The sequence below is a fragment of the Artemia franciscana genome, chromosome 13 (assembly GCF_032884065.1).
Source record: "Artemia franciscana chromosome 13, ASM3288406v1, whole genome shotgun sequence".
Lineage (NCBI taxonomy): Eukaryota > Metazoa > Arthropoda > Branchiopoda > Anostraca > Artemiidae > Artemia > Artemia franciscana.
This window is the reverse complement of record NC_088875.1, coordinates 32,745,473-32,761,733: the sequence shown is the minus strand read 5'-3', so window position 1 is coordinate 32,761,733 and position 16,261 is coordinate 32,745,473. Positions and strand designations below refer to the sequence as shown.

General features: G+C 34.4%; 2 protein-coding genes across 5 annotated transcripts in view; one reads left to right on the top strand and one right to left on the bottom strand.

Annotated features, from left to right (window-relative positions):
- Positions 1–4,006, top strand: part of LOC136034816 (WASH complex subunit 5-like) — a 105,879-nt gene extending 101,873 nt beyond the window's left edge. For both annotated transcript variants that reach the window (XM_065716251.1, XM_065716252.1), the window contains exon 15: positions 3,765–4,006. In XM_065716251.1, the coding sequence (XP_065572323.1) occupies positions 3,765–3,897 (133 nt within the window). In that variant the 3' untranslated portion in view covers positions 3,898–4,006. The remainder of the gene's footprint in view (positions 1–3,764) is intronic.
- Positions 4,007–6,078: 2,072 nt separating this feature from the next.
- The window catches only part of LOC136034814 (uncharacterized), a 47,404-nt gene continuing 37,221 nt past the window's right edge, over positions 6,079–16,261 (bottom strand). For all 3 annotated transcript variants that reach the window (XM_065716247.1, XM_065716245.1, XM_065716246.1), the window contains 3 exons: positions 13,100–13,178; positions 10,874–10,923; positions 6,079–6,320 (listed from right to left, as the gene is read on the bottom strand). In XM_065716247.1, the coding sequence (XP_065572319.1) occupies positions 6,162–6,320; positions 10,874–10,923; positions 13,100–13,178 (288 nt within the window). In that variant the 3' untranslated portion in view covers positions 6,079–6,161. The remainder of the gene's footprint in view (positions 6,321–10,873; positions 10,924–13,099; positions 13,179–16,261) is intronic.

The window sequence follows — 16,261 nt, the reverse complement described above, 5'->3', positions numbered from 1 at the left end:
AGTGAGTGAGAGAGAGAGAGAGTGTGTGTGTGTTTTTAAGTGTTTTAAGCTATGTCCCGGGGGCATACAAGGTTTTATGTAAGGTGTGGTCATATGTACTTCAGAGATGGCTCATTTGATTGGAAATTGAAAGTTTTGGTTAAATTTTTAAGAGTCATCAAACGTGATTGGAGTGTATCTACCCCAACCCTCCCCCGCGCCTTTTTGCCCAAATGCATCCGATAATAATTTTGAGAATGTCATTTTGTTCAAAATAGTCCAAAATTCAAATTACTCTAACTTAGGGGTTAAGAAATCCTCCATAACACCCTGGACAAGAATTGTAACTTATGTAAGTTATAAATTTTTAAGAATATGAAGTGATCTAAAAGTAAGACACCATTCTAATGAATGGTGTCATCACTACAAACAAGAGTATGACTACTGCCCGTTTCCCTAACAGTAAAAGTATTATTCTCTTACTTAAATTACCAATTCTCTTACTTAGAATTATCATTCTATTACTTCTCTTGCTTAAATTCTCTTACTTAGCGGCTATAAAGCTCTGCAAAATTAGTTTAACTTTTTTTAATTATAATAATTGAGAGAAAAGGATTCGCAGACAAGTGAGAATAGGATTAAGGATTGGTTTTTAGACCGCGGTCGTCTTCAGGGAGTAGGGGCTATGTACTTCTACTGAATGGTGTCTTCACCACAAGCAAAAGTCTGGCTACTGTCTGTTTTTCTAACGGTAAAAGTATTTGGTGCGTATTTGGTGCTTTACAAAAGGAATTATATTACAAATATTCCTTTTGTACTTATTACAACATTGAAAATAAAACGAAAATTGCAATGAAACCAGATCAGGATTTACCGATAGGCCCACTAGGCCCATCGGCTTTCACTATTCCCAAAGTTTTGGGGATTTTCCTGAAAATCTTGCAAAAAAGCTCGGGCCTAGAAGCGTCAAAGCTTTAAATCCAGCACTTGGTGAAATGGAATCTTGATCTGGTGAGCTTTCAGCTATTTATATTATTATATATCGAATATTCAATTTATTTTTATTAGTTTCTGCCAAAACTGTTAATTTATTTTTGAATAAAAAATTATTTTAAAATGCGGAATTTTGAAAAACTTGAAACTTTTACAATGAAAAATGAAAAGAAAATAATTAAAAAAAAAACTTTCCGAAAAAGAAGTTTTCTAAAGGAAAGTAAAGGCCATATTAAACTTAAGATGAGAAGAAATAGAAACCTACAATAACGCAAACTCAAAACGAACAGAAATTAAACAAACAATCATAGCAAAAATATTTTGCTATTGAAGCATAAATGAAACCCAAGACGAAAAAAAATTAAATAAACAATCATAGCAAACAACCATGCAGTAGGTACTAATATAAATGAATAAATTAATCTTAAAACGAGTGAAACTTAAATTGAATATGCAAATCAAGCGAGAAACGAACAATAATATCTACAAACAAGAGTTGGGGTTTTGCTTCCTTCTTTTACTGTAAAAGTCTAAAACCTACTGATTCAGTGGCGCTTTACTGAAAACGAATTATATTACAAGTATTTTCTTTTGTACTTAGTACAGCATTAAAAGTAAACATCAAAATTTCAGTAAAATCAAATTTTGAACTGATAAGGTTTCAGCAATTAATATCATTGTATATCAAATATTCGGTTAAATTTTATTAGTTCTTTCCAAGATTGTTCAAGACAAATATAACTTCACTACAAACACGAGTTTGGATACTGCTCCCATCCCTAACTGTAGAAGTCTAAAGCCTACTCCGTTATGGGTGCTTCACTGAAAACGAATTATGTTACAAATATTTTCTTTTGTAGTTATTACAACATCGAAAATAAACGTAAAAATTTTAGTAAAATCAAATTTTGAACTGATGAGCTTTCCGCAATTAATGTCATTATATATCAAATATTCGGTTGAATTTTATTAGTTCTTTCCAAGACTGTTCAAGGCAAATATAGATTCACTACAAACAAGAGTTTAGATACTGCCCCCTTCCCTAACTGTAAAATTGCAAAGCCTACTTCGTCATTGCTGCTTCACTGAAAACGAATTATATTACAAATATCTCTTTTCCAGTTATTGCAGCATTGGAAATGAAAACTAAATTACAGTGAAATATAATCTTGAACTCATGATATTTGTACTTGATTTTATTTGTACTTTTCAAGAGTGTCAAGACACATCTAGTTTTCAGTAAAAGCCAATTTTAGACTTTTACAGTGATAGAAGGGGACAAAACCCAAACTCTTATTTGTAGAGATTTTGTTCGTTTCTCGCTTGATTTGCATATGCTATACTAGTACTTATTGCATGTTTGTTTTCTATCAGAGTTATTGTAGGTTTCTATTTTTTCTGATCTTAAGTTTAAAATGGCCTTTACTTTTCTTTCGAAAACTTCTTTTTCGGAAAGTTTTTTTTAATTGGTTTAACAAGATTAATTAATTATCGTTAATTTTTTGTGAAAGTCTGCCATAAAAATTTTCCCATGTTCGTATCTCTTTGCTTTTACTTTTTATATTTAAAAGTGCGGCTGAAAACTAATAAAAAAGAATCGATTCTACCGTGTTATAAAATTATTCAAGGTTTTTTTTTTACAAGAATTTAATTTAGGTGTTTTAGATTTTTTTTTTTTTTTAAAGTCGATATTCATTAAAAATATTATGCTGAAATCAGAAACGTAATCTGATACTGTTAATCCCCCAGTTGACCCGAATTAGGTTTCTTTTGCTAGGGCAACGTTAGGTTTTACTGAAAAAAGTATTGGGGGAGGATTCCTATACAGACGAACTTAACAAAAGCCTATGCCCCTCTTGGCTCGCCCTTGCTGTTATAATGTAGTACATGCCTTGTTGATAATATGTAGCACAAAAACTCCGGTGTCGACACAACCCCCCAGGACCAGGGGACAGACGTTGTAAGTTATGCCCTGGGGGCATAAGTGGTTCTAATATGGCATATATGGTCTTGTTGACTTATATAGATACAGATGAAATTCTAGTTTACTTATGGATTCAATCCGAATGCTCTTGTCCTATTGCTCTCCAATAGATGAAAATTCAAGTTTTTTAGAATTCTAGATATAAGATTTTGCAACTCATGCCTGTTTTTGTAGCGCTTTATATTTGAAGCTCATATGTCCTTGTGTAAATTCACGCTGTTTTTTCGTGAAGGGGGCATAGGATTTTTATCATAATCCATGATGGAAATGTAGAAAGAGCCTCGCAATGCGCTATCAAGTAAACAGACCTTAGGAAGATTACAAGAACGGAGGAAAGTAACAAGGTATCAGACTTAATATAAAGACATTTTTTTGCCGTAGATTCTTATTTTTTGGTGTTTGGGAGATTCTCCTACTGTAGTTGTAGGCGTCCCGTTTGTCCGCCCCATAGTTTTGGGTATGGTAGCTAGGTTATTTGTAGGATAAAACTCCCTTACACTTTGGAACAGGTGGACATATGTGATGGGCTACGTAGAGTTTCTTTCTTTATTTTAAAACGCGTCTTTAATTTTTGGTTACTAGGGGCCGAGGTTCGTCCTTTGCTAGGTTGCACCTACCGTTGTAACCACTGTTTATACTGAGATAGATGATTTTACTGGTTTTAAGTGAATGTATATAGTCTTGTCGTAATGAGGTAGCCTAGTTAAGTCTGATAAATTTAGAAATCGAGATAATTATGTAGTTGAGTCGAGTGATTTACATGATTCAGCGGAGTAATAGATGGCATTAAAGCAACTTTTTATTTTAGGTATAGTAAGTCAAATGAAGTGCCAACAGATGTTGTGGTTTGTACTGGGATCGGACGTTTGTTAACCACGATGGGACATATTTGCATATCAGATACTTTCCTTCACGTTCCTCAATTGAATCGATACTTTTGATTAATTATTTGTTTATGAGATTAGTGTTGTTATTGGAGCAATACCTTGGGATTTTTGTTGTTTTGACGTTACGGTTTCACTTCTAAATAAATCTTGGTCTTTCATTTAATTTTTTTTTTTTACTTTCCGAAGGGCCTGAATATAGTATAAAAGGCTATAAGCTGTCCCCGCAATAGAAACTGGTTTTTGATCTCCACTCTCCTCCCCCCCCCATAAACTCCCTTCTCTGTCCTTTCCTGGAAGCGTAAATCCTTTTTGTGGAGCCTCGTAGTGGCATTAGGGCGTACCTTTTAGAAGTCTGCCTAACCAGAACTGTGAATGCGAAAAGTGTTACAGATTTTTTTTTCTATAGGATATCTAACCTACTCTGTACTTTGTTCTTTTATTATAATTTGCCTCACCGTCGAGGAAAAATATATTCAGGCATGAATTTACGTGTTGGGATATAACTGACTTGTGATCATTTGTGTATGAGGTTGACTCTTAATGATAGAGTGAATGACCCAGTACTGACAACCACTAAGGAGTGACCAAAATGGGCCCAGTCATGTGCAAAGCCATCATTCAATCGGGGGTTATAGTAGCTTCTTCCTATCTAGTTTCAAGCTGGCGTGAGGGCTTTGGAAAGAATTGAGCTTCAGTTGTTGTCCTTTGGCTTTATGTGGTGGGATTGTCTGTTGTCCTTGAGGCATGATGGCTTTCAAGGATTTAAGTAATTTCACATTTGTGACATGAAATTTTAAGACGTTTGAAGACAAGTATCGTATTGAGATTTTTACTTATGAATGTTGACCAGTGGCTCCTAATCAATTTTGGGCCTTGCCCCACCTATAAATTTCTAAAACCTGATGCCTTCTTAGTGATATTTAAATTTTCTTATTCAAAATTTGTGTGTATTCATCTGAAGGAAGCTTATAAGACGATTAACTTGGTATCTTTTTACGGGTTGTCCTCTAGACATATCTCATTCTAATGAAAAATATTATATGAATGCAACACCTTTTATAGAATATATGACATTTTTTCAAATAATTTCTGAGACCATACTGGCTAATCGTAACACAACGAAAAAATTGCAAAGAAGAGTGAAACCAAGATAATAATATCCAGTGGAAAACAGGGAAAAACTATGCAAATACTACGGTCTAGACATCTGCCCAACCGTCCTCAGTGCAGATTAATAAAAAATACAAATAAAAGTCCAAGCGACAATATAAAAACCTAAGCTCAAAACCAAATAGGATCTTTTCCGAGCAAAAATGAAAGGGTAACTGAATAAAAAAAAAAAAAAAAAAATACAATACTGAATGACATTTCAAAATTTCATTCTATGTAAAGCATTCTTAAAGGCCAATCGCTTCCCAGGTATAGTATTATCAGAGAATCTCTTCTATTGCTCGGAAAGGGTTCTATTTTAGTTTCATTGTGCCTTTCCATTCTTGATATATTCTGTAAAATATTTGTTATGACATTCGGTCTTGAAGAATAGAGGAAAGAAGTCAAACCTTAATGTAATTTGAGGTCTCGTGCGCCTAGCCTATAAAAACTTTTTCCTTATTATGGTCCCCTTGGACAAGGCTTAAAGATTTCGTTTTCTAGCCGTTTGAAGAAAGCTAATTTTTTTTACCCATTTTTGGGCCCTATTTTTAAAATGGGTCATTTTTTCAGACTTAAATGCGGGTCAGAACTGGCAACGTAAAACCTAAAAAACGACGTAATCCTTTTCAGTATACCTGCCTATCCCCTTTCAATTATTTTAATTGGTTTTCAATTATCTATATTTGTGCTTAGAAGGTTAAAAAGGTCGCGGAATGTGTGTGTGAGGATGTGGACGTATACTGATCATTAAGGTATAGGATGTATGAGGAGAAATCATGGAGTTGGCGTACTCCTCCTTTCTATTATTAAAAATTACTTTGATCATACTATTCACTTGTTACTGATGTTTTGCCTGGTTCAACTGAGCAGGATGATCTTCAGGTTCTTCCTATTTCCTTTCTGCTGGCAGGTTTCAAAACGACAACATACAGAGCACAGGTCTTCTTTTTTTGGCTTGTGGAAGGCTCGAGATTTGACTCCGGGGATGAGATTATGTGAAACCGTCTCCATATTAATTCAAAAAAGAAGAAGATGAAGATGAACAGTCCCTGTTATGATTGTATTAACAATAACGGAGACAAATTAAATAGATCAAGTTTATAATTTATCGCTGAAGCTAGAATCAAAATAAAACGTCAAACTCTTATAATATCATTGAAGACAATTCACTTAATTGACATTTTCTCTGTTTCACTCTCTTCGCGCTCATTGATTGAAGGTGGTGATGGGGAAGATTCTGTTTTTGGCTCGTTAGATACCATTTCGTAAGAAGAACTTTCAGAAGAACTACTTCTAACACCCCCTTCAGCAGGCTTTGTTTCTCCCTAGAAGTAGTATAAATTGGGTTATGAATTAAAAACAAACAAGTTCATGTAAACTTATCAATGTAACCACTTCTTTTTCGAAGCAAATGATGACCTACGTATATAAAAGATTAATTTGTTTCAGTTATGCACCTCTAAAGGGATTAAGTTCATTTTTTACACTTATTGATTAATTTAACAGAAGAGGATAAAAGATAGTTAAATTAAGTTGCAAAATAGGTAAAAAAAAAAAATAGCGACGACTTCAGAAAAAAGGAAACAACAAAAAAGCCCAAAATAACAAAAATAAATAATGAAAGCTTAAGCGTTTATGAAATTCTAGAGACAAAAAAGAAGAACATTATGGCGAGAGAGAATATTATTGTTTTAAATAAAGTTTATCCATTTTAATCTTTATTATTTCAATTATTCGCACCTTTTCTCACTATCACCATTAGTTACATCACTTTTTCTCACTATCACCATTAGTTAAATAACTATAATTCGTAAGATAAGATGTAAAAGTTATGTAAGACTTCAGTAAATGATCTTTCTTGAATGAAAAATGAATTCCCTTGTCTTTACTTTGCTTTAAAGTATGCAATTTTGCAATTATTGTTGACAACGGAGGAATGGGAAGACTTTTCCAAACTAATCCACCTACAAATAACCATTTCCAAATTTTTTGTTTTCTTAGAGTAAAGAGTGAAATATATTGTTCATCCAAACAAAAGTAATGATTGTTATAATATATGGACTAGGGTTATATCTCTATTTGGAAGGTTCAGTATTGAAAAGGATTAAGTCCAGAGAAAAGTAACTTTCGACATGCTTCAAAAGTTTAGCAGCTTGAACCTTGCAAATTGAATTTCTTAATTTGTGTTTAGTAATTATAAGCTATTTGATGCTTCCCATTTTTTTTCTCTTTTTTCAAATGGCTGAAAGTTTGACTAATGAAAGCTTTAGGATGACAAAAACACAACGCTGAAACCATAAAACTTTTTCAACTAGTTTTTTGCGCTTGTTTGGCTATCAGTGCTAATTAAATTAGCGTAAATACAGAGATTTAACGAGTAGAATATATAAGACACAAACTTCCTTTCTGGTAGATGTCCTGATGAAATGGATTTCGCCACCCCCCTCTTTCTTGACTATTGTAGTCAGGGTTAATTGCGTCTGGTACCTCAAAAGATCCAACTAGAATACTTGCTCTGACTCCATAATGTTTCTGACCCCCCTACCCCTTCTATCATGACATTTTGATCGTTCATGAATCAGACCTTAAGAAAAGTTACACTAGGAAAAGTAACTACATTAGACTAGGAAAAGTAACACATTGCTGGGTTGATTTAATGAAGTCAAAACAAGGTTAAAGTAGTTTCATTTTGCTAAAATATATTTGACTTTTCAAAGTAATTTAACCTTTATAATGCTTTTTGTTTATAAGTCTTGCTGCTCTCTTAAATAACTTGTTTCAATACCAAGTCAGTGGTTCCAGTTAACAATTTTATTAGGGGGGATGTATTTTTTATATCCAGCTGGGGGCTGTTTTATTATTTCGATACTTTCCTCCAAAAAAACAACAGCTAAGAGCTCATATAGCACTTGTAACGAGGTCGTAAGAGCCAAGAGCTCATATGGCATGAGCTATAGCAAAATTCTAAGAGCCAATAGATTTATTTAAAAGGAAAATAAGAGGCTTAATGTCGGTCCGGATTTAAAATAAGAGCTCTGAGGCACGAGGTCCTTCTAAATATCAAAATTCATTAAGATCTGATCACCCACTCGTAAGTTAAAAATACCTCATTTTTCTAATTTTTCCTCTCTCTTCAGCCCGCCAGATGGTCGAATCTGGGAAAAGACTTTATAAAGTCAATTTGTGCTGGTCCCTGACACGCCTACCAATTTTCATCGCCCTAGCACGTCCAGAAGCACCGAACTCGCCAAATCACTGAACCCCTCCCCCCAACTCCCCCAAAGAGAGCGGATTCAGTCCGATTACATCTATTAAGTATCTACGACATTTGCTTATTCTATCCACCAAGTTTCGTCCTGATCTCTCCACTCTAAGCGTTTTCCAAGATTTCTGGGTTTTTTCTCCAACTTTCCCCAGTGTCACCAGATCCTGGTTGGGATTTAAAATAAGAGCTCTGAGACATGAGTTCTTTCTAAATATCAAATTTTATTAAGATCCAGTCACCCGTTCTTAAGTTAAAAATACCTCAATTTTTCTAATTTTTCCGATTAACACCTTCTCCAACTCCCCCAAAGAGAGTGGATTCAGTCCGATTATGTCAATCACGTATCTAGGACTTGTGCTTATTCTTCCCACCAAGTTTTATCCTGATCTCTCCACTCTAAGCGTTTTCCAAGATTTCCGCCCCCCCAATGACAATGGATCTAGTCGGGATTTATAATAAGAGATATGAGTTATGAGATCCTTCTAAATATGAAATTTCTTTAGGATCCGATCACTCCTTCGTAAGTCAAAAATACCTCATTTTTTCTAATTTTTCAGAATTAACCCTCCCCCCAACTCTCCCAAAGACAGCGGATCCGTTCCGGTTATGTCAATCACGTATCTAGGATTTGGGCTGATTTTTCCCAGCAAGTTTCATCCCGATCCCTCCACTCTAAGCGTTTTCCAAGATTTTAGGTTTCCCCTCCAACTCCCCCCAATGTCACTGGATCCGGTCGGGATTTAAAATAAGAGCTTTGAGACACGATATCTTTCTAAATGTCAAGGTTTCATTAAGATCTGATCATGCGTTCGTAAGTTAAAAATACCTCATTTTTCTTATTTTTCCGAATTAACCGTCTCCCGCTCCCCCTCCAGATGGTCGAATCGGGAAAACGACTATTTCTAATTTAATCTGGTCTGGTCCCTGATAAGCCTGCCAAATTTCATCGTCCTAGCTTATTTGAAAGTGCCTAAACTAGCAAAACCGGGACCGACAGAATTTGCGATCGCCATATGTCACTTGGTAAATACCAAGAAAGGCATTTTTTAGAATTCAAGGGGGGAATATACAAGTTTACCACAGGGTTTTTCCTAGGACTAAATAATCGTTACTAATAATTATTCATTTTATATGTAATCATTAATAATTATTTATTTCTGATCCTAGACAACAGGTAACACAACATTATAAGGAATTTGTATTTTAAGTGCGGAATGCACTACAACATGAGCCATTCTTAATGATGAGCACCATCAGGAGATTTCTGATGGGAAATGACATGCGCTAATTTGAGTTTTATTTTACTGATTTTTAAATGAGAATATTCCTGATTATCCTTTTTTTATATTCTTAATGCATTTTTGTTTTTGTTCTGGCATTTCTGTGGCTGTTGTATTGTAAATATATTTTATCATCAGCCATTTTAGGCTGAAGGTAGTAACAAACAACTAATGAACATGTATAATAATTGAGTCCGGGAACAAATCCATAATCTTTGACTGAAATCTCATAAATTTGTTGCAGCGAATTTGTCAATCTCCTGTTTTTTCGTATTGGAACCAATTAAAGATAGATTAAAAAAAAAAAACATTTTATGAGATTCTACACTGAGACTTAAGCATTGACCGTTTTCCGTCGTTTTTTTTAAAAGAACAAAACGCTTATTCCGTTATTTTTCGGGCGAATCATTTCTTGAAAAGTCGACTTAGCAAATTTAAATTTGCTTAGCAATTTTTAATTTTCTTAAAAATTTGGCCAAAAACTTCTGGCAAAGTAAGTCATTATGCGGGATATATAGGAAATCAAATTACTTGGTATTTGTCAAATTCAAACAAATTTTTAGAATAATATGTAGCAAACGCTAATTCTTTGTTGTTATTTTTGTGCAATGGGATGTTTTTCATTTGCTTAATAGCTTTAGGATGTTACTTAGTAATGCTAGATGATATTCATTAATTTTTTCCTGAGACTAGCATCGAACATAGCCAATAACATTGGCTAGTGAAAGTTATATACGTCTCAAATAACGAGTGAAAACGCAAGTTATTTAAAAAATAGATTAAGCTTCCATTGTCTTAATCAATTTTAACGCATAAAGCAGCGTTAATAATGTGTCTCAATCATTATTTTCCAATTTAAAAAAAAGCTTGTTCATTTCTCGAAATAATTGACAACAGAATAAAGAAAAAAGTAAAAATAGGATGTTTTGTTAATGTTATGAGCGTAATAATTGGAATTTAGCGTCAAAAACGTTTTCAACTAGCGGACTGGATTCATTTTCCAAATATTGTCAATTCTTATCTTCTCGCAAATAACTATTTGGCAGCTTTCAGGTGGTCGTGAATACTGAATATAAACAACGGAATGACACGCCGGCCTCGCTTTCCATTTTGCGAAAAAAGGTCTATCATGAGAGATGATCGTTTTGCGGCAGGTACCAGTTGTAGAACATCACATGATTGTTTTCATCTGAAGATTAGTGATTAGCTGCAAATCACGGACAAGTACCAATTATGTAGGAAGAGATGATTGTATAGTCTAAATGGCAATTTTCACGTATATATGTCTGACTTTGTTAACGATCAAGTGAAGGGATATAAAGTTTAAACTTACCGCCGCCAGGGTTTCTTCCTGAGCTACTCCTTGAAGTCGATTGGTTAAAACTAGAAATAAAGAAATATTTAACTTTAAGAAGGAACAATAAAAACTTTCGAAAACACTTTTACGTAAAGGAAAGAAACACACCCTTAGAACACGCTACATGTTTAGTCTTGTTTTGGATGACTAAATGCCAAAATTTCTAGGGTAAATAATCACTTTTCAGCCAATGCTTTCTTAGCATTTAACGACACTGATATGGTAAGTCAAAGATTAAGAATGGAAAAATATATACACATTCCTCAAGAATGTGCTCTCTAATATATTACAAAATGCCATAATTTACACCTTTCACACTTATTAAAAATTAATCCAGTGCTTAGTTAACAATACTAGGTAAATACGATATTGATGAACTTTAGGGACCAAATCGAACTCGTCCATATAAGGAATCATGGGGAAATTCACAAATAAGGTTATTCGCTAGTATTAATTCTAGTATACAAATCATAAGGGCCAGATATAGGGGGTGGCAAAACAAGATTAAATAGTAATATTTTTGGGCAAATATTGAATATTTACGGCATTAGTGGTTTCGGCAAGGGCGGCAAAGTCTACCTTTGCCCTCCCGCCTGAGAAAAACCTAACACCAGCTCTACAAATCATGAGGTTGAAATTATATCTCGAATTGTTTTCGGTTTGAGTGTGGAGAACAGACTTGTACAGTAATTTATTTTGGGGGACTCATCTTTTGATGTGTGAGGGGCTAAAATACCGAAAACTCTCTTCATTTGTTTTAGAAATTCGTCCTTATTTTTAACCGGATTAGAAAGTTTATTCAGGGGGCAATGGAAAAATACGAGTGGCCTAATACTGAAACGGTAAGGCAAAAGAATTCAGTTAAAAGCAATGTTAGCTTTATGTTTAATTGTTTACAACCTACGTTCCTGATTTAAAACAGTACCTAATGATTTAGTATTCATTAGTTCAGTATCCTGCCTGGTAAAGAAAGAAAATATAACATATTCTCAATGCACCGGTATTAACACTACTAATACAAACAACTCATCGTAGAGTCACCCCACCTGATTCCAACACAACTGCTCACGCTCCTCCCCCACCCAACCTTATTCAAAACTTCACCCCTATTCATGCTTTTTTCCACTTTTCACTCATTCGGCTTCTTCCACTTAAATCCTATTTATCTTGTAATATACCAATCAAAACTCACACTACCAACTCGTCTAAACACCAGGCCACCTGAGAGCAACGCAGCTGTTGACGTTCTTTCCCCACCCAACTCCATTCAAAACTTTGCTCTTTGCTCCCACCCATACTTTCTTTTGATGCGCTTTCATTTTGCTTCTTTTATTTAAACTCTATTTCTCTTGTATATACCAATCAACACTAGAATCAGTAGTGGTCCACTTTTTTCATTTCACGGAACGTTTCAAAAGGAATAAGGCGATTTTCACTCCCTAGAACTGAAAATTAAACTTTTAATGCACTTGATTTTGAATATCTTTGCTTATTTTTTACCATCGTCGTTTGAAAACTAAATAGGAAAACAGTGGACCAACAAGGGAGGGTTGATGGTAGAGAAACCCATTCGAACCCATTCGAGGATATCATATTTTTTTTAGCCACAGTTGACCTGGCAAAGACCTCCGTCTTTTGCAGCATACCATCCTTAACCATTAGGCATGATTTAACCATCCGTTACAAAGCGGGTGGATACCACAATTTTCGTTCTTAAATTGAGTACATACAGCTGCGGCACGTTGGGCCAATCACTCAATTTACCCATCTTCTACGGTTAATTGATTTAAGGTCAGAAGTTATATTTTTAATAGAAACTATGCCTATATTGGAGTGCTTATAATCTTTTACTTTTGGTATATTGTCAGTGACTTAGTTTTATTCTGGAAATACAATTGTAAGAAGAACTGACAAAGTGCAATAGTAATCATACTGTGATCCTCTCCATTCTGTTCTCCATTCAAGAACAGCTGTCCATAATTTTAGCCAGCTTACCTGTCTCTCTCTCTCTCTCTTTCTCTCTCTCTCTCTTTCTCCCTCTCTCTTTTTCTCTTTCTCTTTCTCTCCCTTCCTCTCTCTCTTGCTGTCCCTCTCTTCCTTTCTCCTTCGTTCTCTTTTTCTCTCTAACTCTCACCCACTTCCTTTACAAGAATATCAACAGATTGAATTAGGATAAGCAGAATTCGACAAAGTAATACCTACCATCGTTTTTCAGAACTTCATAATCCTCCATGTCAGGACTTGAACCTTTACTTTCGGGCAAACTCTCTTCCTTCATAGCCTGTAAAAAGGATTTAATTATCCTAAACCATTGTTTAGATATTTTATTAAAGTTGGTTGCAAAACTGAGCAATAAGCATAAATCCTGTAATTGTTAAAATTCCTATATTCTACCCAATTTAGAAGAGCTTTAATCCAAACCTAGCGCTAAAACGTTTTAATTCCTGAACTTGAGAGCATGTTGTAATTCAATACTGCAAGTTCTTTCTTTTTTATCTCTGAATTTCATTTTAAGGCTTAAACATGACCAAACAATTCTTTACTATAATATTTAGGATATCCAAAGTATAATATTAGTAAGTTACAGCAAATTTAAAAATGTTTGATTAGTTGTTTTTATTTCTTTGAGACTGCAGGAGAACGCCGGCAGTTTTAAGTTCCGGTGCCTTTTTTGGTAACTATTTCGGTGACATTGCAAAAAATATAATAAGTATTCTTTTTTTTCCTTTTTTTTTACAAAGATGGGTTTTCAAGTCTTCGTTCCTTTTCCCTATGGTAAGGACGAAGATCTTCATAGGTCTATCATAGGTAGATTTTCCATAGGGAAAATCTTAGTAGCCCTACTGCCTCGAAAAATCTTCATAGGTCTGTTACCTAGAAAAATTCTGCCAGTGCCAGAAGCACACTCTGGTGTCCACTTGTATTAAAAAGTACAAAAACATGAGTATTATAAGCAGAATTATGTTTCTGAGTCAAATTAAAAGGTAAAGTGGCCATACTGAAGAATTATGAATCTTTAGATGCATTACGATTTTTTCTGTGTGTGGGGGACAAGGTGGCGTTAGTAGTTGTAATTTTTTTTCTTTGCTCGGTTCAATGTTTTTGTTTTTTACCAGACATGAATCTGTTTATTCTATTTTGTCCAATTAATGCAGAATTAGTAGCCATATACTAATATGCAGCGCCTCCAAACGGATTAATTCCTAATAGTTTCCCTCTCTCTGACTATCATAATTGGCCATATCTTTCATGTTTAATTCATGCACCCAAAGACAAACATAATGATGATAGACTACAGGTAACACGTGTTAAGCAACGTTGTTTGTTTTTCAACAAACAAATGCATCCTTCGTTTCCAAATGTATTTTAATCGTTGATGGACCCAACACCATCTAGGAAAATGAATCAAATGCAAATTACGTTCAATCGGGTATCAAAAGGAAATAGGGAAAATATGGGAAAAGATTTCCCTATTTATTCAAAATTTGTAAAGTCGACTCGTAGACATATTAGTCATGGTTGCAGCAAGAGCTCCAACCTAGTAAAGGAAGAAACACGGCCTATAGTAACCAAAAGTTAAATAACCTGTTAAAAAATCTGGTCAGTGAGAAAAAATAATTGTTAGCTGTTTTCGGATCAATAACTAGTATCTCGATTAGTATTGGCAGTAAAATGATATTTAGAAAAACAAATTTAAGGGAATATAAAAAAAAACCCACCCCCCCCCTCCCTAAAATATAGTGTCGGACTCGGAAAAGTTACTTTTCTGAGATATGAAGTCACATTTGAGTGACTTTGCTGCCTGATCCCTTGCGATTAGTTCTTTACTATTACAACTAAGGAAAAGCCAAAGGCTTTTTCCTGTATGGAAAATATATTGCTATCGAAGAGCTGGCGATGAAATGATATTATATTTTCCAACATTAGAGCCATTAGAACATAGTTTACTAATAATATTTAAGAACGATACCACCTTCTTCGGTCCGAATACAATCAGGCTATTGGTGTATGTACGAAAATTTTTATTATTTACGATAGACTGCAAACAGTGCATGTTTGAGCAAGCCCCTCACTTTTTTTTCTTCTGTGTCATTGGCAAAAGTTTCCTGAACCGTCATTTAAGTCTGCTTCTCTCTTAACTGAATGACTGTTTGCCATTTTTTTCTACCATTATGTAGCAGAATATAATTTCTCTTAGTTTTCCAAGAATTCGAAATTGATTGCGAATATTACGTCCTTACCAGAGCTACTGACTCTAGGGTATGGTCCGACCCAGAGTTTTCTAGGTATGAAAATGTGTGTCCTTACTACTTCCAAAATCATCGAATTTCAGGAAGTTTAATGGAATATTTCGATTGTTTGTGCTATAACTGTTGAAAAAAATTACCTTAACATGGGTATTTGTATAATTTTTCGGTTTTAACTGCATTTTTTTTCGTATCAAATTTATTTAAAGGTTAGCAGGCCCCCTCACTTCCCAAAAAACGCTGGGGCTTAGACCCTCCCCCCTTAGCCTTAATTTCTAGATTGTGATTCATAAACTAATTTCAGGGCACGCCCACAATTGTAGAAAAGTTATATCAGAGAGATTTACCCTCTGTAATTGATCTAACAAACGAATTCAATGCTGACTGAATAAATGAAAATGTATTATGATTTGGGGCGGGGGGGGGGGACATAATGTAAATTTTCTTCTTCTAATTCCTTCTAATCTGTATGAATGCAACCTAACATTTTGTTAATGAAGCAGTAAGTTTAGAATTTAATTACAACAAGTTTTTAAACTATCAAGTGAAAAAAATCAAAAAGAGGAGGCTGTACTACTTTTATTTTTAATGTGCAAATTGGCAGGTAGAACATATTTCAATAAATTTTTATCTTGGGCTTTATGTTTGAATAACATAAAACCTTTCTTGTCCCATTTTTATATCCTAATACTTCAGGGATGCCCTATGTCATACTCTTAGGGAATAATTTTGTGTGTGCATTTAATCATGAGCTACTCAAGTGTTTTGGCACTATAACCTTAAAAATATGAAATAGGGGTTGGAAGATTACCTATTCAAATTGAAGGTTGACTAAAAACACAAGACACAATGAATCTTATACTGAGTACAAAATATGTGTCTATTTGCAAGAGATAATACGTTCAGAGCTACCCATTAGAAGCCAAAATAATGTGGATCTTTTGATACAGTTTGTAAATGTGTAATCTTTTTCCTTGGACAAGCCACAATTAATAGTTCCATCCAAGGGCAAATCCAGGATGATGTGAAAGGAATAATTCCTCATGGTTCAGATTTGGCAAGAAAACTCGCTATCATTCTAATCTACGAATCATCGATCAAAAAGAGATAATTCAAA